This window comes from Ceratotherium simum, chromosome 4, assembly GCF_057802395.1.
Source record: "Ceratotherium simum simum isolate JZ-2026a chromosome 4, ASM5780239v1, whole genome shotgun sequence".
Lineage (NCBI taxonomy): Eukaryota > Metazoa > Chordata > Mammalia > Perissodactyla > Rhinocerotidae > Ceratotherium > Ceratotherium simum.
The window spans coordinates 56,391,837-56,416,079 of record NC_141903.1 but is presented as its reverse complement, the minus strand read 5'-3'; the positions used below and the strand labels follow the sequence as shown (position 1 = coordinate 56,416,079).

Here is a 24,243-nt window from a genome sequence, read left to right as displayed (position 1 = left end):
ATGCACGTATGTGTGTATTTATAGCCATACTTATTAGAATTATGGCTTTTAGATTCTGTTAGACCTGGGTTTAAGTATTGACTTCACTGAAATCCAAACCTTAGGTAAGTCTTATTTAGGTCTCTGAGTTTCAGTTGCCTTATCTATAAAGTAAATGTAATAACATGTATCCCAGAGGATTGTTGTAAAAATGAAATGAAATAACAGGTGTAAAGTGGCTTAGCATTCATCACTTTCTCCTTCCTTTCTCTTCTCTTTCTTAACTTGTTAGATAATTTTCAACTATTTTTGATCCTCATATCTCATTGTAGTAAGTATCAGCACAAATGAGTAATTAATCTTCAAATACCACCACCAAAATCTTCTGGTCCTCCTACTCTTTCTTTAAAATCCTAGGGGACAGGAACAGGAGACCTGGATGTCCCTTGTCACTATGACATTCTGTGAATTTTGAGAAGTGTGCCTTAGCTATCAGATAAACACAGACCCTCAGTTCAAAGTCTTTGAGAAATCAGACTTGTGAGCATTTGAGCAAGATTGGAAATACTGCCCAAACTCCAAGTAGCGTGTCTCTTCAGACGACTAACATCCTCCCTGTGGTCGGCTACTTCATCCAGGTCACATCTACTGATGTGGGAAGAATGTTGGCATTCAGTAAATATGAATAATCTGTCTGATTTGTGCTGAACGCTTTTCAGATGGGGAGAAAGCTTGAGGTGGAAAAGCATTTTGAAATATTTGAAGCTTTTTCTTCTTAAAGTACACTTCACCTCTCTTGGCACGGATAGATTTGTGTCTGTCTGCAGCATTTGAACAACCCCTGAGTAAGCCTATGTGGCTAAAATTTAATAAAATAGGTCTTGAAAGTTTCAGATACAAGATAGTCTTAATAGCTACTTTAGGTTATAAGAAGAAGTAAATCTGTAAGACACAAGAAGAGAGAGTAAACAAATAGCCAAAGTAAAACTGGCTTATAAAAATAACAGTGAATAATCCTAAGAGCAAAATGCTGCATATCCAGAGGGAATGACCAAAGAATTCGAGTTCTGTTGTTTTATCATCTTGTTTAATATTGGCTCAGAGTTTATATTCCTGTGTGTGAAAATTAACTGAATTTTCAATTTTTTTCCAATAAGTGACACATGGATTATACCTATTCTTTGGATAAAAAATGGAACTACACAGTCTTTAGTCTGGCTAGATAATAGCAGCAGTAAGTAACAAATTTAAAAAATATCTTCACATATATACATAAATATATATTATATGTATATGTACAGGCAGAGAATAAAATGTTGAAATGTCTAGCTTTTAAAAAGCTATCTTGTTTAAAACTAAAATATTATATCATTCTTGTTGAACATAAAGTTTTAATGAAAAGTTATAAATCAAAAGCCATTATATGTGAAAAAATATAATTATATGGTAGGATCGGTATACATTTTAGAATTCATTTACTTTTCGTTTTCTTTGGTTTATTGTTTAGAATTAAGAGGATATAGTATAAACATGTATTGAAATATTTTAAAAATATACCATTTCAAACTTTTCACATATTCCTTTGTAGAAGTATTTCCTGAAATGCAAGTTTCAGATTCTGATCATGACTGGGTGATTTTAAATTTGAATATGTCTGGATATTATAGAGTTAACTATGATAAATTAGGTTGGAAGAAATTAAATCAACAGCTTGAAAAAGATCCTAAGGTAAGGCTATTTTTTATATCTTTCTTCAAATATCATTAATAATGTGCTCTCTAGTCTTTTAGAGGTTGAACTTTCAACTTAAACTTGATGGTTTATAGTCTGGTGGGAAGAGACTCCATCCCCATTACCACCTCTCACCCCAAGGCATACTGGATGTTTTTCTTTCTCTTAGAAGGGGGAGATTTTGTTTGAATGTATTGTGTGTTTTTTTGCTGAGGAAGATTGGCCCTGAGCTAACATCTGTGCCCATCTTCCTCTATTTTGTATGTGGGTGCCACCACAGCATGGCTTGATGAGCGGTGTGTAGGTCCACACCCGGGATTCAAATCTGTGAACCCTGGGCAGCTGAAGCAGAGCACGTGAACTTAGCCACTACGCCGCTCGGCCAGCCCCGAATGTATTGTGTTTTTGAACACTAATCTTGCTTTTCCACAATGATTTTACCTTTCTAAGTAAAAATCAGAACACAAATTAACCATTAGTTTTATGATCTTAGGCAAGTTACTTAAATATTTTGCTTCCATGTCTTCACGTTAAAATGAGAATATCATATTTTTCTTATTCTTTATGCAAATTAAAGACAATGTAGGTAAACATATACTTAAAATTTCTAAGCCCCTAGGAGGTGCACTGTATATGCTAGAAAATGTTAATTTTCTAAGAATTATATTCTCACTCTCCCTCATAGGAGGGAATTTAATTCACAAAATATCACTAATAATCCAATATCACTTTAAAGTGTAAAACAACTGTAAATCATTATGCAATATTTAAATATTAAAATTTTAGCCAGCTCTAATAAGTCAGATTTTAATTGGTTGAATTAAACTAAATCTCCATTGGTGGAAATGGATGCTGGTTTAGAAGTCTATAGAGTTGGCTCTGCTGTGAAACCTTGGGCAGTTCATTGAGAGTCCATTCGTAAAAGTAGAGTGTTGAACTAAAAGATATCTTAGGTGTCTCTCTCTTCGAAAGTTCTTGGAGACACGCGGCAGACTCTCTAGCAGAAGAGGCAGTACCGCATGTTGGTCCAGAGCTTGGGGTCTGGGTGAGGTAGACTTGTGTTCATATTTTTGTTCATCATTTACTAGATATGTGACCTTGGGCCTCTTATTTGACCATTCATGCCTCAATTTCCTTATCTGTATAATAATGAGTATAATAGACCAACCTTAAAGAGTTGTTGTGAAGATTAAATGAGGTTATGTGTGTATCATGTTTAACAGATGCCTGACATAATTCAGGCATTCAGAACATGTTTGATAATTTAAAAAAATTATTATTGGGCTTTTGAATAAAGCCTCAAAAACCACTAATAATAATATTTTCTTTTAAAATCTTTTTCAGATTAGCTAAATTCTTGTTAATTTCTAAGAGTACTCTTAGTTACGGAAGTATTAGGTCACGCCGTTATAGTAATGATTTCTTAAAACCATTGTAGATTTACTATTGAAAAACTGAGGTCAGTTATTCCTACAACATAATTGGTGAGCAAATAGAACAGCATTTCCATTATTAATATTAATGTAGCAAATGTAAGTGTTATTACTGCCAGAAAAGAAATGAGACTACTACCAAGGAAAGAGTTGAGCTTGGCTTGTTCAGATGCTTAAGGGGATGTTGTGAAGAAAAATTTTCTGGGACCATATATGTGAACATGCTGGGAGGTGTTGAAGGAATGCTCTAGGAGACTTTGGGCACCCTTAGGGCACAAACTGAGACAGAGTCCTGAGGTCTGGCAATGCTGAGCTCAAACAGAAGCCTAAGGAGTTAGGTTGGCAATTAACCCCTGCCTTTCCATGATTCAAAGGGCTCTGTTGGTGGTTATTGTGTCAAATTAGTAAAATCTTGAGAAGAAACATACCATTTAAAAGAGTACCTCAATATTGCCAAAATAGTGCTAAATAATATTTATTTAAGGCTTCCTATGCCCAAAATTCCCTGACAATAATTTGGACATTGTAATACAATTTAATATATACTTTCTGTTTGGAGAGGCCTTTTAAACTTGGCTTCCTGTTTTATTTTTTAACATACTGTTTTTCAGGAAGTATTTTGGCAAAACTCTCTGCCATATTTAATCCTTATGATTGATGTTCTGAGGGATCATTTATCAAAAACAGATTTATAATAAATAAATTATGGGACCTATCCCTAGAAATTATTATTTCTCTGCACATGGTATAATTCACATGAAAGTGCTTTGTAAGCAGCAATGATCTCTTTAAATGTCATTATTTTGAAAATTATTTTTTTACTAAGAAAGTCCTCATCTTTTCCTGAACATATTTGGATCTAATTTGCAGGCTATTCCTGTTATTCACAGACTGCAGTTGATTGTTGATGCCTTTTCCTTGGCGAAGTGAGTATATTTTCTTCACTCATGGTTTTAGAGTGTACCTGAAGAAATTTATAAAAATAATAGCCTCATCACATGAAGATGGTTCTTTAGTATATATGGGCCCTAACTTATTTAGATTAAGATCAAATTCTGTGGTTATAGTGAATTTTATAATATATAAGTTGCTGAAATATGCAACAACATGGATGAACCTTGAGGACATTATGCTAAGTGAAATAAGGCAGTCACGAAAAGACAAATGCTGTATGATTCCACTTGTATGAGATACTTAGAGTAGTCAAAATCATAAGGACAGAAAGTAGAATGGTGGTTGCCAAGGGGCTGGAGGGGAGGGGGAATGGAGAGATATTGTTTTATAGGTGTAGAGTTTCAGTTTTACAAGATGAAAAGACTTATGGAGATGGATAGTGGTGATGGTCACATAACATTATGCATGTGTTTAATACCACTGAACAGTACACTTAAAAAATGATTATGACAGTAAGTTTTATGTTTTGTGTATTTTGCCACAATAAAAAAAATTGAAAAAAGCCAATTCAAAAAAAATCATATCAGGAAAGAGCAATAATATCTACTATGATTAGAAATGAAAGCCACAGAAGGTAATGTTTTTTACAACAAGTTGAGAAGAAAGAGTATGTTCTTTCTCAAGTCAAAACTTGGTGGTCAATTATATCAAAGTCTTACATATTTTCAATCAAACTAATTTTGGTATAATAATATTTAAACTCATTATGGAGGATTTTAAAAGAACAGCAAAGATAATTCAATGTTTTAAAAGGAAGCCCTTAGAAGAAAACTTTTAAAAGGATGAAGTAGAGAAGATGTGAATAGAACAAGATAACAGTGTTTAAATATTTAAAGAATTATTTCAAGAAGTATAAGAATCCTTGTTTTTAAAATCTCAATCAAAAATAAAAACTTAGATAAAGTACAAGTGATTCAGGCTTTCATTTGTAAAGGCTATTAAATATTAAAATGGATAAATTTATAAAGATTATAGAAGATGTATTCATATTTTCCTGTAACATTGGAAGTTAAGGAAATAAAGTAGCTGATGTATCAAAAAAAATGTTTCTAGAAATAAATAGATTATCAATTAAGATTTTAAAGTGATTTTTGCTATCCAAAGGTGATGGCTGTAGGTATAATTTTAATGAGCCTGTATTTTAGTATATTACAGAATTATTCATTTTATTTATATTGGATTTACTCAACATAAGCTGTGCTGCCAAGTATTTAACCAGGTAAATTAATATATGTTCAGAATTTAAATTTTCAGACAATAAAATTATGGAGTATAAATAATAAATTATCCAGTGTATTCTCTCTTTCTTTGGCCTGCCATATTTCTTGAATGAATATCTTTTTATTTTATCCTTCTGTTCTCCACTACTTTTTCCCTCTGTGACCTGTGGCACATTTCTTTGCCCACTACTTTGCTGAATCCTCTCTATGGTTAACATGACTTTGATACTGTTGACCACATCCTCCTGGAAACTTCTTTTTTTGGCTTCCTGAGACTCCAGTATGCAAACCTGGCTCTCCTAATGTATCTGACTTCTCTTCTTCCTGCTGCTGTGAGCATCCTTAAGACCAATTGTGGTTATGTTATTTTCTGCTGTCTTTCCTTTGGATAACTCATGCATTCTTATGGTTTCAGTGATCATTTTATTGCAGACATGTACAGTGCCCAGCAGATATAAGTTACTCAATAAATGTTTGTGGAAGGGTATGTTGATAACTTCTAAATCTACATCTCTCTTTGTCTCCTCTTGTCTTCTGTTTATTCTGCGGTCATTTAAATTCAGTACTTTAAACGCTGAATGTTATTTCTGTCTCTAAATTGCTCCTGCTATCAATTGCTTCCTCTCTGTCAAAGGTACCACTATTCTTCCCATCACCCAAACTTGAAACATCAGAGATATCCTTGACTCCTTCCTCTCTCTCCATCTCCCAAATAGTCACCACGTCTTATCTTTTCATTCTTGGGAATGTCTTTTGGATTCTCACCTTACTTACTACCTTCACTGCTTTCATACTAAGCCAAACTTTCATCATCCTTTGCCTGGCCTATTGCGTTAGCTTCCAGCCTTTAGTTTCTTTGAATTCCCTTCTGTCTTGTTCAGCAAAATTGCAATGAAATTTTAAGGCATCAATTACATGATGTTACCCCCAGTTGTTTAAACACCTTCCCACCAAATGTAAACTCTTGATCCTGATATTCAAGGCTCTCCACAGTTTTGAACTCCCCTACCTATTAGCCCCTATCTCTTGCTATACACAAGAGAAACCCCCTGCCTTGGTGAGCATGGTCTGCCCATCACACTAATTCCCATTTTATCTTCTTTCCCCTAAGCTGCCTTCCTCTCTCTCTCTAGCCATTCCAATCCTACCCATCCTTCATTGCCCTTAAGTTTCTCCTCCAGGAGGCCTTCCCTGACTTTTTCATCACGTGTGTATGTTTTCCTTCTTTGCTACTTTATTGTATTCATTGCCTTTTCTAGGACCTTTCATTAACAGATTCTTCTGCATAAGCTTCAGCTCCTCACTGAAGTAATAAGCTCCTCAATGGTAGGCAAGAGTAGTATCTTATATACTAGCTTTTGTTCCCACTAGTAGCTGGCAGAGTATTAGATAAAGAATGACTTTAAATTAATACTTGTTGAATGGAAATTAAGAATCATACTAAATGCACAAATATTCTATTGCCTGATAATCAGTCCAAAGTTTGGCCTGGATTTTCTATAGCCTCCAAGAATTTGTGCACTGGAACCTACCAAATTGAAATGGAGGGTCTGTCAACATTGCTTGGGTTCCATCTTAGAGGGCCCTTTACCCTCTAGCTTCTTGATTTCACATACCTTATTCAAATCAAGCACTGAAGCACGGAACGAATACGGAAAGTGCGCAAACCATTTAGCAAGTAAAGGTTTTTTGAGTGTACGTTTTTTTAAAACCAAACAGAAACAATTATATCGAGATTGAAACAGCACTTGATTTAACCAAGTACCTTGCAGACGAAGATGAAATCATAGTGTGGCATGCAGTTTTGTTGAACCTGGTAACCAAGGATCTTATTTCCAATGTGAACAACTATGATTTATTCCCATTATTAAAGGTAATTTCATTCTTTTTTATGCGGTTTAAAAAAACAATCCTCTCTTCCTCTTTCCATATTCTAGACAGCATCTGTGAGACAGGTCTTTCCCAAAGTAATGGTCTATTAGTTCTGTATATATTCATTTTCTTCAGAATGGCTGATTATTGTTGGAAGAAAATACCTTAGTCATAGACTGTCTAGGAGATGAGTATGAGTGAAATTTGGAAAAGTACTTAATTCTTGGTGAAGTAACAATGTGTCCTATCAGACGTAGATGGAAATGGTATTCTTTTTTTCTTATAGAAAAAGATAGTATCTATTAGCAACTATTTCCCTAAAAGATTGTGAGTCAAACAGAATGACTTTTAACAACTCTATATTTATAATTGAAATACTCTGATTTACAGGGCCAGCACTTAAGACCAGAGAGTATATTCCAGAAAAAGTAAAAGTTTTGAAGCTGCTTTTGATGTTGGGAAGAGAGAAGGGAAATTAGAATTAATGAATGAAGAAATGACGTGCCATCATGTCATTATAAAAGGGGAAAATAACATATGTAAAACAGTATAAAACGGGAAAAGTTCTATTGTTATATCTTATATCATAAAACAAATGGCACAGGTGAATTCAAAGTAGAAGTTCAAGAGCAACCCTTCAGAGAGTTAGGGGCCACAGACAAACCAGCCAGTATGTTAGCTGAGGATTCTAAGTGAGTTTCTGGGGCACTCTGAGGGCGAGACCACAAATACCTTGGGTTCCAGACTTTCTCTGTTCTAGTGTCCTAAGTGCTGATGGGCGCTTACTTGAATGTGGGGATGATGACCAACAGAAGAAGGCACTTAAATGTTTGTGAGATCAAGGTGGCTCATTGATAATATCTGATGACTGGTTCTGAGTAAAGAAGTAAAAACTAATATTTGTTTTTAAAGAATTTCAATGAATTGCATCTAGTTTATTCTTAGGAATGTGATGGTAATTGTATAACTTTTATAATCTTATTATTTACCAATTCTTATTATTTAGTTCAATTGAAGAAACTTTATTTCAGACTCAGGGCTTAAATTTGTCCAAGGCATAAATCAGTTCTCTTTATTTTCTTGGAGGTAGATATACTAAGCATGGAAGTTTTAAGGTAGAAAGTTTAATAGTTTTATATTTTTACATTTTTTTCTCTATTTTGAGGGCAACTGCAAACATTTGCAGTGATAGTGAATGATAATAATAGCTAATATGTACTGAGCTCTTCTTGTGTGTCAGGCAGTGTGCTTACACACATTGCATTGTTTACGAGTTACTTAATATATGGAAACTGAATCTAGAGAGGTTAAAAAATAAACCAGTTACACATTTAGTAACAAATAAAGATCATTTCTGAGGAAATATCTGTCACTTCTCTACTAATGTCTTTTCAGACAAGGAGAAATCCAGTGTTGTGAGCCGGAACTAACAGTATATTTTCTTTATTGTTTATAGAAGTATCTATTAAAGAGACTTATGTCAATATGGAATATTTATTCAACTATAATTCATGAAAATGTGACAACATTGCAAGATGACTATTTAGCTCTGTAAGTATTTTTTGAGCAGTGATAATTGAATAAAATGATTCATATTAATAGATAGGCTTCCAGATTCATAAAATAAGATCTTAATACCTCCGACTTACTGAGAGATTTTTGTATGCTACTTGAGAACAGTAGCTTTGGGATTGGTGAGCTAATGTATCCTAATGGGAAGTAATAGTTAGGGATCTTCATTTACCTACAAAGCACATATATGTACGGATAGGAATTTATAGCTCTATATTCTCAAATCTTAGGCTACTGGTTGAAATTGTAAGTTTATCCTACTATTGTTGAAAGGTTGTTCTAAGCAAAGCTAGCTATACCAATGAATGGAAGGGCATGGGAAAGCAATATACAGGGGAAAAAAGACTCCCCTGTATATTGTTGGTGACAGAAATGCTACCATTATGCAAATATGATGGAGGTTGACAGTGAAATACATCAGTCATTTGTGTGTGAGCATGAGTAAGTATTGCAAACGATTTTCACATCATTGGTTTGGTGAGGGGAGTAAGTATGTTGTCATGATGGTCTGGGAAGGGGGTGAAAGGCAAAATAGGGCTGTGGTACCGCTGACCTCCCTGTGACCCAAGGTTTGTGTGTATAGTCTGGGCTTCTAGATTTAGGGAGGGAATTTGTAACCAACAATGAATAGTACAGGGATTATATTTACAGCTCTAGTCAACATCAAGCTGAAATCAATTAGACCAAGCAAGAAATACCAAATCTACAAAATGTGATTATTTTCTCTCAAGAGTATCCTTCTAAGAAGGGAGAAATTTTAGTGCTAGGGTATGACTGGAAGGACAAAGGGTTGAATGGACAAATAAGTGGAAGATGGTGAATAGTAAGTGGTTAGGCAAGTTGTGTGAATGAAAAGGAAGGCAAAAGTGTACTCAATCAGGCAGCACATGTGTTAACCGGTCATATCCTTGGCTCTCCTAAATTGGACTGAAGTGACCTGCTTTTTTGTAGCATCCTGGGGCCAGTTCTTCTCTTCAGAGCAACCTTGCGGAATTGGACTGTACTGCTAGAGAACTCCATCTTGCTGCAGCCAACTTGGGAGGGGTGGGGAGAGGGGGTGGATATGTAAAGAAGGCCTAGAAGTGTCTCTCAGAGGGCTTCCACCCTTGGACATTCCACTTCTGCTTATCAAAAGGTCAAGCCAGGCTGGGTTGAAACTGGAGGGTGGAGCAATGGAGATTTGGCTCTTGCATTTTCTGGAAGCTTGTGGCCGCTTTCAATTTCTTTACCTCTGACTCCAAACTTGGAGAGTGTAGGGAGACACACCTCAAGGCACTGCTTATCTGGGTTTATTATTGTTCCTCACTGTATTCTTTTTGAACTTATTTTGTTTGGAACTATAATGTGTACCCCTACCCAGCTATAAAAACAAAATGAAACAAAAACCTCTGTTCTTTTTCTGGACATGATTATAAAAGTCAGGAGGAGCAGAGGAAGAAACAGAAGCTTAAGCAATGAAGGCATGTTGTCAAAGAAGAGAAACAAACCATCCCCTCTTGTTTTCATATATGGAGAAAGAACTTTAAGTGTATTAGATCAGATACTCTGCTCACTTTTTTTTTTAATCCATAAGGCAATTATCGTAAAACAGAGGAAAAATAAATTGATAACAGATGTGGAGTGTGTGTACACCCATGTGTGTTGGAGGGAGATGCAGGATGGCAGTAATTTATTTCTAACTTTCAAAAAATACCCGTCTTAGAGCTTATTGGTGCCCGAGATCCTCTCAGCAAGTATTTCTCTAAATCTTAAATACATTTGCCATCCACAAAAGCTACTTTTTAACAAAACTGATGGGGTTATTGGAAGGATGTTTTAAAATAGCCATCCCTTTATGAAACACTTATTCTTGCAGGCAGAAAAAATAAACAACGTAATGCAAAATAAAATGTTTTTCTTTGACTTTTTCTTCAAGAACATCACTGGAAGAACTTTTTAGAACAGCGTGTTGGTTGGGTCTTGAAGACTGTCTTCAACTGTCAAAAGAACTCTTCAGAAACTGGATGAACCATCCAGAGAATGAGTAAGAGTAACATTGTAATTGCCCTTGTTTTTGTCCTATTTCAGCACCAAAAATTTCTCTACCTTTTTGCTGCTCTCAGTCTGGGAGTGATGGTTTTGTTTTCACTTGCTTAATCTCTCTCTCCTACTATTGTGTTTAAAATACCCTTTTTTAAAAACAATTGTCTAATGTAGTTCTGTGTATAACAACAGATTAGAATTAATACACTGAATTGTCAACCAAGACCTCTCATTGCCAGTGCTTTCCCTAATAAGCACTTATGCTTGTTTTGAGTCTTTTTTAGGTTGTTCTTTATGCTTATTTTTGTTATATATATAAATATGTGCATCAGAGCATCTCTTTCCCTGAGTTTGCACTCTAACTGAGAGCTGAGACTAAGACTCTGTCATTTACCTTAAATATATCACCTCAGATGGACAGATGGACTTTTAGGAAATGTGATAATAAGATATGAGACCAAACTGATTTATCAACATACACTGTTTGCACTATTCTAATTTACTACTCCCTTAAAACTCCTTAGTTTCTAAACTAATCTGATGATCTCTTCTCATGATATTAATGCGAATGACGGTTTCCACAATTGCCTTTCTACTTTTGATCTTTATATCTGAGATCTCAAACATTTTTTCTAGATTTACACTTCTAAATATATGACAACCTACATAAACATATAACTTAACTACTGCGAGAAATATCATCGCATGTTGTACCTTACAGAATACCTTATCCGATTAGAAGTGTGATTTTATGTTATGGCATTGCCTTGGGAAATGAAAAAGAATGGGACTTTTTGTTAAATATCTACAATAATAAAACAAAAGAAGAAGAAAGGATGCAACTTGCCTTTGCAATGAGCTGCAGTAAAGATCCATGGATACTTAACAGGTGATTATTGTTAACTTACCTTGAAAGTTCCTGGTGAAGGAAGGCAATTAATAAACTAAAGGGATAAAAATAAAAATGAGCTCATATAAGAATTAATACTATACATATTTGTGCATCACCAGCTTAGAGCCATGTGGGGTTTTAATTCCATGTATTTAAACTAACTCTTTCTATTGGATAATTGCTACATATTTATTTCCCACAAATGCGCTTTTGCAGATATTTGGAGTATGCCATCACTACATCTCCATCCACCTTTAACGAAACAAATATAATCGAAGTTGTGGCAGAATCTGAAGTTGGCCGGTACATCGCAAAAGACTTTTTGGTCAACAATTGGCAAGCTGTGAGCGAAAGGTAGGAAGGAAATGTGGGACCCCTCTTTCCTCTAGGTCATTGGTTTGGTGCCAGTAGCTCAGCTTTAGTCTGGCTAGGTCACAAAAGTCCTTTACATTCAGTAGAGAAGTGATCATTTTTCCTGCATTTAGTCTCACCACAAACTGGTTGTGTTATGGAAGAAAAGGACACTTACCTCCAGTTTTGGCTGTCTGAAATGGATTTGCATGGATACTTACCTACCTCAGTTTCCTCATTGTGCCCCCTAAGAATCTTTTCTTCAGAGACACAGATTAGAGCTAGTCATATTTTTTAGTATGAGTGTACATCATCCGTTCATTTATTTTGCGAAATACGTCACCATATCTTCAAGAAACAACAGTGCTCATATCAGCATGGATGTTGCTTATGTCTTTTATTTGTCGGATTCCCTTTATATATCTGGGTTCCATATTTTTGAACTTTTTTTATATTTCTCACCTTTTAAAATTAAATCTGCTTGCTTCTTAGCTCCTCTGTTGGGTAAAATATACATTGACATGCAAAAATCAGACAGCATGCCTTTGCTGGTTGCTCTTTCTTAGAACATTACCTAACCATACATTCTTAAAAGCCTAGAATCATATGTCCTACAAGTATTCACATACTGTAGAGTTAGCAGATACAAAGTAGCCAACAGTTCGGTCCGTACACCTGTAGAGTTGCAAGATACTTTTTGTAAATAAGTTTATCCCTTTGGGACAGAAAGTATATTTAGAATATAAACGTTTAAGAATGTGAATATGGTTCTCTTACAAGGCAAAATAATGGAATCTTTTTGTTTTGTAGACATTTACTGAACACCTTTACAACAACAAAACTGTGTCTTTAAATTAGAAATTAAAAACATGTAGATAAAAGTTCATTTATACAGTACCATTTATTTTCTAGCTCGTCAGTTGAACACACATAGCATACTTACATATTAAGAAAATTGTTCTTATCTCCTGTTTTAAATTATCTATCATTCTAGATTCATTGCTTCAGAGAGCCTTATGAATTCCTTAAATTTCCTGGGATCCCTAAAACCTTAAGGGTAAATGGTGTCTTCCGTTTTTGCTAAAGTCATTAAAAAGAATCCCCACCTTCCTAGGTCCTACTTCTCAGTGGGAATTTGGGAGTTTGGATTTAGTAAACCAGAATTACTTACCCAGGTCCCCTTGTTCCATGAGGTTTCAGAGATTCCAACCTCATAGAGTTGTCTGTTAGTTTCTGTTCTCTCTCCTTAGAGCTTATAATAAAAAGCTCTGTCCCCATGCCCATTCTAGGTCTGACATGCCTGGCTTTGCCTGGTCTGTGAGGCCATCTGCCCTCTTGCTGCCATGGTCATTTTGCCCAAGGTCATTCACTTCAGCTACAGTCCTTAACTGTTTTCTTCCAGAGTATCTTGCTGAACAATCTAGTCACAATTTTGGAATTAAAATGTTGAGAGAGCAGCCGCTTTAAGAAATTTGTCATGATTTGCCTGAGGACCCAACTTGTAATCACCACAGGCTGTCACATTCTCCATTCCTTCTGATGCACTCCTGGGCCCTGAGGAAGACACAGATTCACAATTACTTCCCAGACTTAGTATTTAGTGGTGCCTGGCACTTGGTATGTGCTTGCAAGTGTTAAGGGTTGTACATGTTGTTGTGGCTCAAGGTGACATGGTGTCTGTCAGCCCTGGGCTGTATCCACACTCAGACAGGTAAGCCTAAGCACAAACCAGACACATCCTCATGTAGCAGAGCTTCGGAATCACCTGGAGTGGCTAATAAACCTAAAGACTTCCAAGGCCCCTTTAAAATCAGAATCTACCAGAATAGGACAGGGAATCTGTACCTTTCACTAGCTCCTCAGGTGACCCCAGGGTAGTTTAACATAGAACCAGTTGATACTGGATTTAAAAATTATCTAAGGCTGTGTTGCTCAATATGATAGCCACTAGCTAACATGTAGATATTTAAATTTAAATTTAATAAAATTTAAAATTCATTTTCTCAGTTGCACTAAACCCATTTTAAGTGCTCAGTGTGGCCAGTAGCTACCTACCATATTGGACAGCTCAGATGCAGAACATTTCCATCATTGCAGAGTTCAGCTGGACAGCACTGCTCTAAGGGGTAAACCAGCCGCTCAATTCATTTTTTCCTCTCTTCTTATACTATACACAGCACGTGTGCCAATAAGCCCCTCAAGTGGCTTTGAGCAACCGTGGGTAAGATTGCTCTTAATTTAAGTGACTCTAAGTGTGTTTTAATTTTTTTCCTTAGAAGAACTTTTTTCTCCATTTAGAGAACAGGAACATGTTAGCAACACTCTCTGAAAAGTCCACTATCTAGCAATTTATGTAAATGATCTACAAAACTGTATTAAATAAGAGTATATAAGAAATTCCTTTTTTAAAAAAACTCTAAATGAATATTATCATTATCCCCAAGAAGTTCCTAGTATTATAAATGTGTGAATTTATAACCATGGCTTGACCTATGGTTATAAATTCTTTTATCCACAAAATGCCCTGCTCATGAAATAGGTGCCTATCCTATGTATGACAAATTCATCTCAGTTCACTCCTCTTGCACATTCTGCTGCAAAAAGTCTTTCAGACTCAAATAAATTTGCTTTCTACATCTAATACATTTATTTTTCGGCTTCAATTTGTATTCACCAGTCTTGCTGAATTTTGCAAATGATTTTGTTTGAATAGTCTTAATATTCATGGATTGTTAGAAGGAAATAAGGATTCAAATTAATAATCAAAATGTTACATACGCTAAAAATGGCATAGGAATGCTCACTTAATTCTTTGTACATCAGAATGTTGAATTATCACTTATTAAAGAGTTATATTTGACATGAATATTTGCATGACACCAGTCTTCATGTAATGATAAAGATAATATCAAAGTGTAAGTAAACAAATGCTTGTGACAAATTAAATTTTATATTAATTATGTGGAAAGGATTTATTCTGAATTGCTAAGATGTGGCTGATCGCTATCAAGTTAGTGCTGTAATTAGTGTCTCTCCAGTGTGTTCCACTGAGCATTATTCATGGAAAATGTTGATAAGCCTTCTTTAACAAAGGACACAATAGGCTAATCAGTTTGGAAACTGTTTTAACCTCCTTTTGCAAATTCACAGTATATGTTAGCATTGTAAAGCCTCCAAGAAGCCCTGAAAAAGGAAATCTAGAGTTTTCCACACACTTTATCCAGCATCTTATAGGTGTAATCCTGCTATGTACCATATATGGTAACGTAAACAAAGTGTCATTTTGCCAGTAGATCAGTTGTCCTGGGAGAAAGACAGATGAGAAACTAAATTCTCCAACCCTCTCATCTGGAGCTGTAACTAGAACGTCTATTTATTGTTTGCTTATTAGTGAACATTTAGGCCTTGGTTTCCTCTTCTATAAAATGAAAGACATAGTATGTGATCAATTCTAAGGTTCTTTCCAGTAATAACAGGTTTTGGTTTTTCTATGCCAAGGCACAGTTAGGTCAAGCTGTTGTTGGGGATATAAAATGATTAGGACGTGTTGTCTGATAAATGCCATAGAGGAGAGATAGAGAGGGCTTCAGAGGTTCAAAGGGAAGAAAGGAATTTGAATAGGCAGAGTTGGAAAAAATCACCTTCTACATGGAAGGACTGAGAAGCTGACTTGGGACTGGTCACAGTAACAGGCTGGAGCTTAGGACACTGGAAAGGAGGAGATAGGGCTGGTCAAGTGTTAGAGTTGAGTACACTGCCAGTAGTAGTTCAGGAATGGCTGCTCCCCTCAACCAGGCCTAGAATTCTTCTCAGGAAGCCTAATCCGAAAATATATTTTGGTATATTTGATTGAGTAAAACAACTTTGGCTTGGTCCTGCCCCTCACTCCCATGTGCAGGGCACTGTACTGGTTGCTGTAGAATAATTAGTTCATTGTTGGACCAAAGATGATCTTTTGAGTAGTGATCCCAAAGAGGGAACCTCCACTGGCCATAAAGACATCTTTCAGGTTACAGAAAAACCAGTATGTACATATAGCTGTGGATAGATCCTGTAGATAGAATGTGTGAAAAGAGATGAAGCACTTTTTATCTGACTTTTTATCGTATCTGGTAGAAATTATATTTGTTCCCTTATGATCCTTGTTAAGTTGCTTCTGGCTTTCTTAAAACAACATAGGCTTCACAGCCTGCAGGAAAACCCTAGGTATATTTGAATATAGAATACAAGGTATAATCAATTTCAAACTCAGCTGGTCCAAAATGAATCCTACCCTCTTCTTCACCAAATACTTGATTTCTTCTCCAAATACAGTTATATTGGCTAAACTCCCTTAAGCTTGAAAACTTGCTCTCATTTTCATTTCCATCTGTTGTACTTCATGATGGGGAACACAGAGTTGAAAGGGTTAAATAGGAGCGCAAGGGAGCCAAGAGAGCTGATAAGTTATTGGAAGGGTGTGCCCAAGCACCGGAGGGCCCTTTCTCACCGCCTGTCACTGGACCACTGGACGGGGCTGGATGCCTGGGTGCCCCCATTGCCTAGTGGCCATGCTCGCCACAGGAAGTCAGACGTGGCAGGAGAAGGGACAGGAGGGGAGGGGAAATGGAAGAAAGGAGAGAGGCAGAAGGCAAGCCAGACTAGAGTACGAAAATCACTGTGCCACACTAGCTTCAAATATTACCAATTTTTTAAAAGGGTAACTCTCCTGACGCACGTTGGCTCTTGTCTTTATATTAATTACAATGTACTTGAATACTGGTAGGATAAACTATTTATAATGTATATATTTTTGTTCAGTAATATTTCAAAGAGATTGCTCTCTCAACAAGAGTGGCAAGTCGTCTCTGTCTCAAATATCTCCTTTTGAAGCTTGCAAGAACAGGAAGGAATGACGTGTGCCGGCTACTCTGATAGGGGCTTCAACATCCATTATCTCATTTAATCGCCAGAACAATGCTTCTAACTATGTGTTATTCCCCATTTTTACAGTTTATAAAGTCGCCCAAGGTAACTTCAAACCCAGCCCTGTCTCTCAGGGAAACTTTCTTCTGTATCTGGTTGAAAATCACACAGTTAGCAGCGTAGGTAGTTTTCCACCTCTCATTTTAAGGTTGGAACTCCGTTTCTTTGCAAATTTTGCCAAATCTTTTGCATCATCACACAGGCTTTTTATACCTGGCCAATAAAACTGGAGAACTAAGAAATATTTCCTCTTTCCCCATAGAAACAGGTTTGCTTGCCTGGATTGTACGTAGACTGTCTCTTGTCCTCCACTTTGCTCAAGTACACACAGCTTAAGTTACAGCTGGAAACTTGAAAAGAACAAAAAGTGCTGTTTTCTCTTGCCTCTGCGTGTTACGACAACGTTAACTCTTACAATTTTTGTTTGTTTGTTTTTTGTGAAGAAGATCAGCCCTGAGCTAACATCCGTGCTAATCCTCCTCTTTTTTTTTTGCTGAGGAAGACCGGCTCTGAGCTAACATCTATTGCCGATTCTCTTCCTTTCTTTTCCCCAAAGCCCCAGTAGATAGTTGTATGTCATAGCTGCACATCCTTATAGTTGCTGTATGTGGGACGTGGCCCCAGCATGGCCGGAGAAGTGGTGCGTCGGTGGGCGCCTGGGATCTGAACCTGGGCCGCCAGTAATGGAGCGCACGCACTTAACCACTAAGCCACGGGCCGGCCCCAACTCTTACAATTTTTAATTTCAAGTAAATCAATTGTGTGTATTAACTATCAAGGCAGTTCAACCATTTCTTATTCAGTCCATTATATGAACCCTATTTTAATTTTTCTCTCTTTTTTAATGCATCCAAAATTCTTTGTTTACTTTTTTAATGACGGCAATGCTTTGAGCAGGTATGTATTTGCTGTCTCTTCGTAGCAATGCTTCATGGATTTTTAAAAAATGATGATTCTTCTTGGGTATTCAAGGACACTAAACTAAAGGGGAAGTTTCAACTACCATGTGTTTTTGAGGGACCGTAAGTAGAGCCAGGTTCCTAGCCTTCAGTGATCACCAACATTTTGAGAATCGCAGAAGATACGGATTTTCTCTTCAAAAAGCATATACAACATACAAAATTTTAAATAAGCTTTCAGGGTATTTTAGTCAGAGTTTCTGAAATTGATCTCATATTAACTACTGTGTTTTAAGGGGCATAATTTGCATATTTACTTGCTCTCATAAATTTTCTTAATTTGAGGTATATGATATCTATTCTAACCACCTCATTTAAAATGATAAAAACAGTTGTTTTTTTTTAAGAAGAGCTTTTTACATTTAAACAAAACTTTAAAAACTATGTGTTACACAAATCAGTATTTAACTATAAATATTTCTTTAGTGCTAATATAATAAATTTTCTATTAAAAGATGAAGCTAAACTAATTCATATATGTTTTCACTTAGATTTGGGAGACAGGAATTACCAGGGGCTTGGCATACTTAGCATTGATCTGCACTATAAAATATGGCTTTATCTTGCAAAACATTTCGCACTCCTGATTAGCATCTTGTTGCTTTGTAGGTATGGAGCACCGTCATTGGTTACTCTAATAGATATCATAGGGAGAACCATAAGTACAGATTCACAGATCATGGAGGTAAGTACTTTAGATAGTGTGAATTATAACGGTAATTTGGAAGCCACTTTTTATGTAATTTGGAGTTGCTAAATTTAAAAATAACATGCTTGTCTGAATTATTTACATTCTGTGCTCCCATTGGTGCTGTTATCACTGTGTAGGAAATGTTTTTAATTATCTCTTGCTCCTGAAATAGAGACCATCCATGTTCATGGAGGACTGGACTTCATCCTTTCTCACCTGAGTTACTGGAGTAGACTCTGGCCTGGGCTCCCTGGCCCAGGCTGGTCTTCCCTCCATCCATCCTCCACATTGCTGCCAGTCACCGCCCTGCTCCCAAAGCTTCAGTAGCTCATCATAGTTTTTAGAAGAAATTTTAAAATCTTTTCATTTGCATGTGAGCCTCTTCATAATTAGCCCATGCCTTGCTCTCTAGCCTCATTTTTGCCCACCTCACCACCAAGTATCAGAGAACAAGAGAGGCAGACACCCCCAAACACTTTTCCTGTAGTTATACTGTACCACTTACAGCTTTTCTTAAATTAGCATGCTGTTTCACATTTTCCAGGTTTTGGAAACACTCTACCATCTGCTGGGGTGCCCTCCCCATGCCTGTCCTTGGCTGGATAATTCCTAATCATCTTTTAAGGCTTTGTGTCTAAGAATTTTTTAATTAACTGATTTACACCCCCTCCTCCTTCTTGCTCCCAAATCATCCTGTGGATATCTTTATCATAGCGCTTACCGCACCATACTGTAATGAGTGTGTGAATGTGTCTACCCCCTGAGGCTATCTCATGAGCTCCTCTAGGACTGAGACCCTATTTTAGTCATATCTGTATCTAGAACCTAACATGGGGCTTGCCATTTCTAGGCTCTGCTTTCCTCTGGGCTGACTTTCTTCTTAGATGGGCTTTCTCCACATGCGGGCAAGAACAGCTGCAGGCATACATGAGCCTTAGCACCCTCAGCTGCAGAAAAAGGAATCCTTTCTCACTGGGCGTCAAGTTCAAGGACCAACTCTGGTCGGTCCCACTTGGGTCACAGTCACCAGCCAGTGTGTCCAGGGGGAATGAAATACTCTGGCCTCGCCTGGGTCACATGCCCACACTTGGAGCCAGCCCCACCCAAACCACAGGCACTGGGACAGCAAAGGGGTAGTTCTGGAAAGAAAAGGGGAGCCTATAACCAGAAGGTAAACTGAAGGGCAAAAGCAAATGTCTACAAAAGAGGCACACACACACAAAGGAAACCAAGAATAAAATATAAATACAACCTCTGCACACCCAGTGGCATAGGTAAAATTAGGAAGATTTATAATATCAGATGTTGGCAAAGATGTGAGGCAACGGGAACTCTCTTATCCTGCTGGTGGAAATGTAACATGGTACAACTACTTTGGAAAACGGGAAGTTTTCTAAACTTAGTTAGACACATATGACCTAATAATGCCACTTTTAGGTTTTTACTCAAGAGAAATGAAAACCTATGCCCACACAAAGACTTGTACATGAATGTTCATAGCAGCTTTATTCACGTCAGCCAAAAACTGGAAGCCATTCAAATGCCCATCAATAGGTGACTGGGTAAGGAAGATGTAATTATCCACACAATGGAATACTAGCCCCCAATAAAAAAAAGGAGCAAGTTTGTGTAGCAACATGGATGAATCGCAAGATGATTATGCTGAGTAAAAGAAACCAGACACATTCTAGGAAATGCAAACCAATGTGTGGTGACAAAGGGCAGATCACTGGTTGCCTGGGACAGAGAGAGGATGGATACAGAAAGGCCTGAAGAAACTTCTGTGGGCAGTGGAAATGTACCGTATCTTGACTGTGGCTGTGGCTTCACAGGTGTGTGCAATGGCCGAAACTCATGGACTTGTACACTTTAAATGGATACAGTTTATTGTGTATATAAATTATGTCTCAATAAAGTTGATTAAAAATGTTTAAAAAATGACTTGAGTGCAAATTAAACACTAGGGCCTGGAACTATATTAATAAGAACAGAAAAAGCCTGTGTAAATAAGAAAGGAAAATCGACTCCCCTGCCCCAGCAAATAAACAAATAAATGTGTAGTCATAAAGGCCTGAAATTTGATCCTGAGCAAAAGAAGGAGAAGCAGTCAGTTACATAGCTGTTATTATGAGAGAGAGAGGGGAAGGGCCGCTAATTCCCGATGGAATCATCTTTGTTTGGGTTTTGGCCCGCCTGAGGCTGAGCTGTCAGGAACTGATTTATGAGGGGTTCCCTGGATAGGAGAGAGCAGGGCACACCCAGAAATGCTGGAACAAAGCTCTGCGAACCACGACTGGGTTTGTGTTGGTATCTTCTGAAGTGCATCAGTTCATTTTTGTCTCTACAGAACCCAGTAAAGTTTTGTTGTTGTTTAATGAACGAATGAAGTTTGTATAAATTTAGCTATCCTCAAAGTCCCAAAACTCTATAGTCACTGATAGTTTATTTAAAAAATACAAAAATGGATTTAGCAGTGTTTAAATTATTGCAATTTTGAAAACAAGTAAATTAGGTACTATGAATATCCTTGTCAAAAAAGTATTAATGCCCAACAGTCCTACTATAATGTATCAGTTCACATGATAATATTGAAAATAATTACTCCTAAAAAGGAAAATGAAAGTCACGTGAATCCCTTCTCCCTCCATACCAGCGCAGTTTCTATACTTTGTCCGAATCTCTTGCTCTGGTCTTTATACTCCCTTCTGCTGGGGCCTGGCCTCCTGCTCTCAAGTACTCATGAAGCCCCACCTGCAATCCCACAGACCCCACTCCCCTCCCACTCACTGCAGGCACACAGCGGTGGACACACGACCAGTAGTATGGGGTGTGGGCACATGGTTCCACTGCCCGGCAGGAGTGGGCAGCTGTGGGAGTGAGCAGAGGTTTGTTTCTGGTTCCTTAACCTGCTTCCTCCTGGAATCTTACTTTTCTATTACGTTGTAATTAGGCTTGATAGCCCTATTACTGCTTAATTTCAAGTGCATTAGGGTTTAAGTGACCTTTTGTGAGCTAGTGTGTGTACACTATCATCTTATGGTAAGATATGTTCTGAGTTCTAATCCACTGACACAGAAATAGACTTTTTGAATATAACTTCTTAGTCAATTGGGGTCTGGCTTATATGTAATATTGCAGCAAATGTTCCCATAACTGATGTTCGCCTTGACTCAATGAAGGAATTTAGCCAATAGATGAATCCACTATAAATATTCTTAAATAAAAGATAATATTTGTAAAGACACAGGTGTTACGTATCAGTTTTGAGCTTTGGAAGTTGCAAAGTTTCTTTTGAGATAAGAAAAGGTCTCCCTGTATCTCTCTCCACGAAACTTGTATGATATCCGATATGCATTCAGGAAGTCTTTGTTGAGCACCTACTATGCACTTGGGGACTAGAGCAGTGAATAAAACAGATGAAGTTCTCACTTCTTGGAGCTTCCAGTCTGCATCTGATTCTTCAGGGCAGAGGTGGTCTTCAGCACACGTTCTCAGTCACAGTCTCCCCAGGGACACACAACCTGGGGGTACACCTTTCTACGCGTTCCAACCATCCTTGTCCATTTGCAAACTCACGTTGCCACTGAACATGCACTTGCCTCGTTGTGTCTCCATGAGAAAGTTAGGTTCCACTGACCCATGAGCTCTTTCTCCTTTCAGATGCAGCAGTTTTGCAGTAACATGTTGGAGGAGCACCAGAGGCTCACGGTTCATGCCAAATTACAGACAATAAAGAACGAAAATCTGGAGAATAAGAAGCGAAATGCCAGGATAGCTGCATGGCTACGGGAAAACACATAATCTGGCGGCTACTTTCGGCTCACCGCTTGCATATTATAATGTAGCTTGCTCACAGTTTTGTCTTCCAACGCTTTGTGAGTCTGGCAAACCACATGTTTTGTTGTTTGTAGTTCAGCACACTTATGGCTCAGAGTCGTGTTCTTCCCATATTGTCACGTTTGGCCCCGAGGCTCAGTGATTGCCGAGGATTTTGCCAACACTGCTGTATTTCTGGGGAAAATTTTACTTCATGTTGGGCTATCAAACCACAGAATTTATTTTAAATGCCTTGTAAAAACAAATTTACCTTAGAAAGTCTTGCTCATTCTGTTATGAAGGCCAGTGGAATATGAGATAATTGGCTAAATGAGCACATTCCTTTCTGAGGGAAATACAGATTTGCAATACTCTAGGGCTTATTTAGTTGAATATTTAAAAGAGCAGTGAGCAAATAACACAACCATGTAAAGCAACAGAAACCAGAAAAATAATACTCAGTAGAAGTCAGAAAAGCCAAAGAAAAGCAAGTTTTAAAAAGGGACAGACAATTTTATGAGCCATGTTAAGTGCCCTAAGGGCAAGAAGTGTGTCTTTTCCTGCCCATTTCTCTCTCCCCACGGTGCCTACTGCATTGCACCACACTTTACTGGCCTCTGAACTTTATGGAGTCACAAAAAGACACAGGATTGTAGGATCCGTGAAGTGCCCTTAGGATCGCTGCTGTGGAGGCCGGAAGGGAGAGGAAGGCTCTGCCCTGAAGCTCTTGACTGTGTTTTCACCTGTGGGATGGACACTCTTTCAGCCAAAGTTTATGAGCCAAAAGAATGATGTCAACAGATCGTAGCAATTATTGGCTAATCTTCAGCGCAAAGGGAAATTGTCAAATAAAGAGAAATAGAACTAAAAGGCTAACCAGAGCATAATCTTTACAGCTTTGCACTCAGGGGATTAAGTTTGAAACTTGGTTTCATTTGGCCAAATTGAACCTGCTTGTAGTCTGGAAAACTTTAAACATTTTCACCCGTCACAATGTGTGGAATTAGCTTGGTTTTGTTACACCTGATTAAATCAGGACAGTTAAGGCACATCATCCTACCCTAGACTTTGTGTGTATATGATTTAATTCTGTGTTTTAATTTTGATTTTGTTTTTGTAGAATGGGGGTAAAACTACAGATCTCCTATCTACCTCAGAGCGATATTGTAAAGATTAAGGAATACGTCAATTAAAGGCCTTTAAATGTGTTATATAAACTCACGGCAATGTGATCTAAGGTTTTTTCCCCTATTTCTTGTATAAGTTAATGCAGCCACAAATTAAAGTGCAATACAAAAGTTCACTTTCGTATTCGCTTCACAAGAAGATGCTCCGAGTATGAGGGGGAAGCTATGGGACTTGGCCATGCGGAAAAACCAAAGCACAGTCTACTCAGACTTGACCATGGGTCATAGGTCAGAGAGTTTTTTCTTTAAATTTAGGAATTTAACATTTAAGCAATAAAATATCTCCATGTCTTCAATTTGTTATGTGTGAGATAGCTCCTGTACTTTTTTAAACATTCGTTCTCTATTTCCTATATTTTCTCTGATCATCAGTCTGATCTTTTGATAAGCGTGTCACATGTCCTTTCAACTTCTTTTCTCTTCCTCCTCTCCATCTCCTCCACTTCCACTCCGTCCTTCTCCTTGGGCTCCCCGTCTTCCTTCTCCTTTCCTTCTCTGCCTTCCTTCTGCCTGGTTGGCCCTGTCCTCTGTCCTTGGTCTTCCTACACTGCTGTGCTCCAGTCCACCAAGTGCACGTGGAGGCTGACAGTGGGCGCCCA

General features: G+C 37.4%; 1 protein-coding gene across 1 annotated transcript in view; it reads left to right on the top strand.

Annotated features, from left to right (window-relative positions):
- Window positions 1-23,860, top strand: part of LVRN (laeverin) — a 79,043-nt gene extending 55,183 nt beyond the window's left edge. The window contains exons 11-20 of the mRNA XM_087430315.1: window positions 1,137-1,213; window positions 1,568-1,707; window positions 4,014-4,069; window positions 7,037-7,190; window positions 8,646-8,740; window positions 10,677-10,784; window positions 11,505-11,672; window positions 11,892-12,029; window positions 18,560-18,635; window positions 22,302-23,860. Coding sequence (XP_087286441.1) covers window positions 1,137-1,213; window positions 1,568-1,707; window positions 4,014-4,069; window positions 7,037-7,190; window positions 8,646-8,740; window positions 10,677-10,784; window positions 11,505-11,672; window positions 11,892-12,029; window positions 18,560-18,635; window positions 22,302-22,442 — 1,153 coding nt within the window. The 3' untranslated portion in view covers window positions 22,443-23,860. The remainder of the gene's footprint in view (window positions 1-1,136; window positions 1,214-1,567; window positions 1,708-4,013; window positions 4,070-7,036; window positions 7,191-8,645; window positions 8,741-10,676; window positions 10,785-11,504; window positions 11,673-11,891; window positions 12,030-18,559; window positions 18,636-22,301) is intronic.
- Window positions 23,861-24,243: the final 383 nt, after the last annotated feature.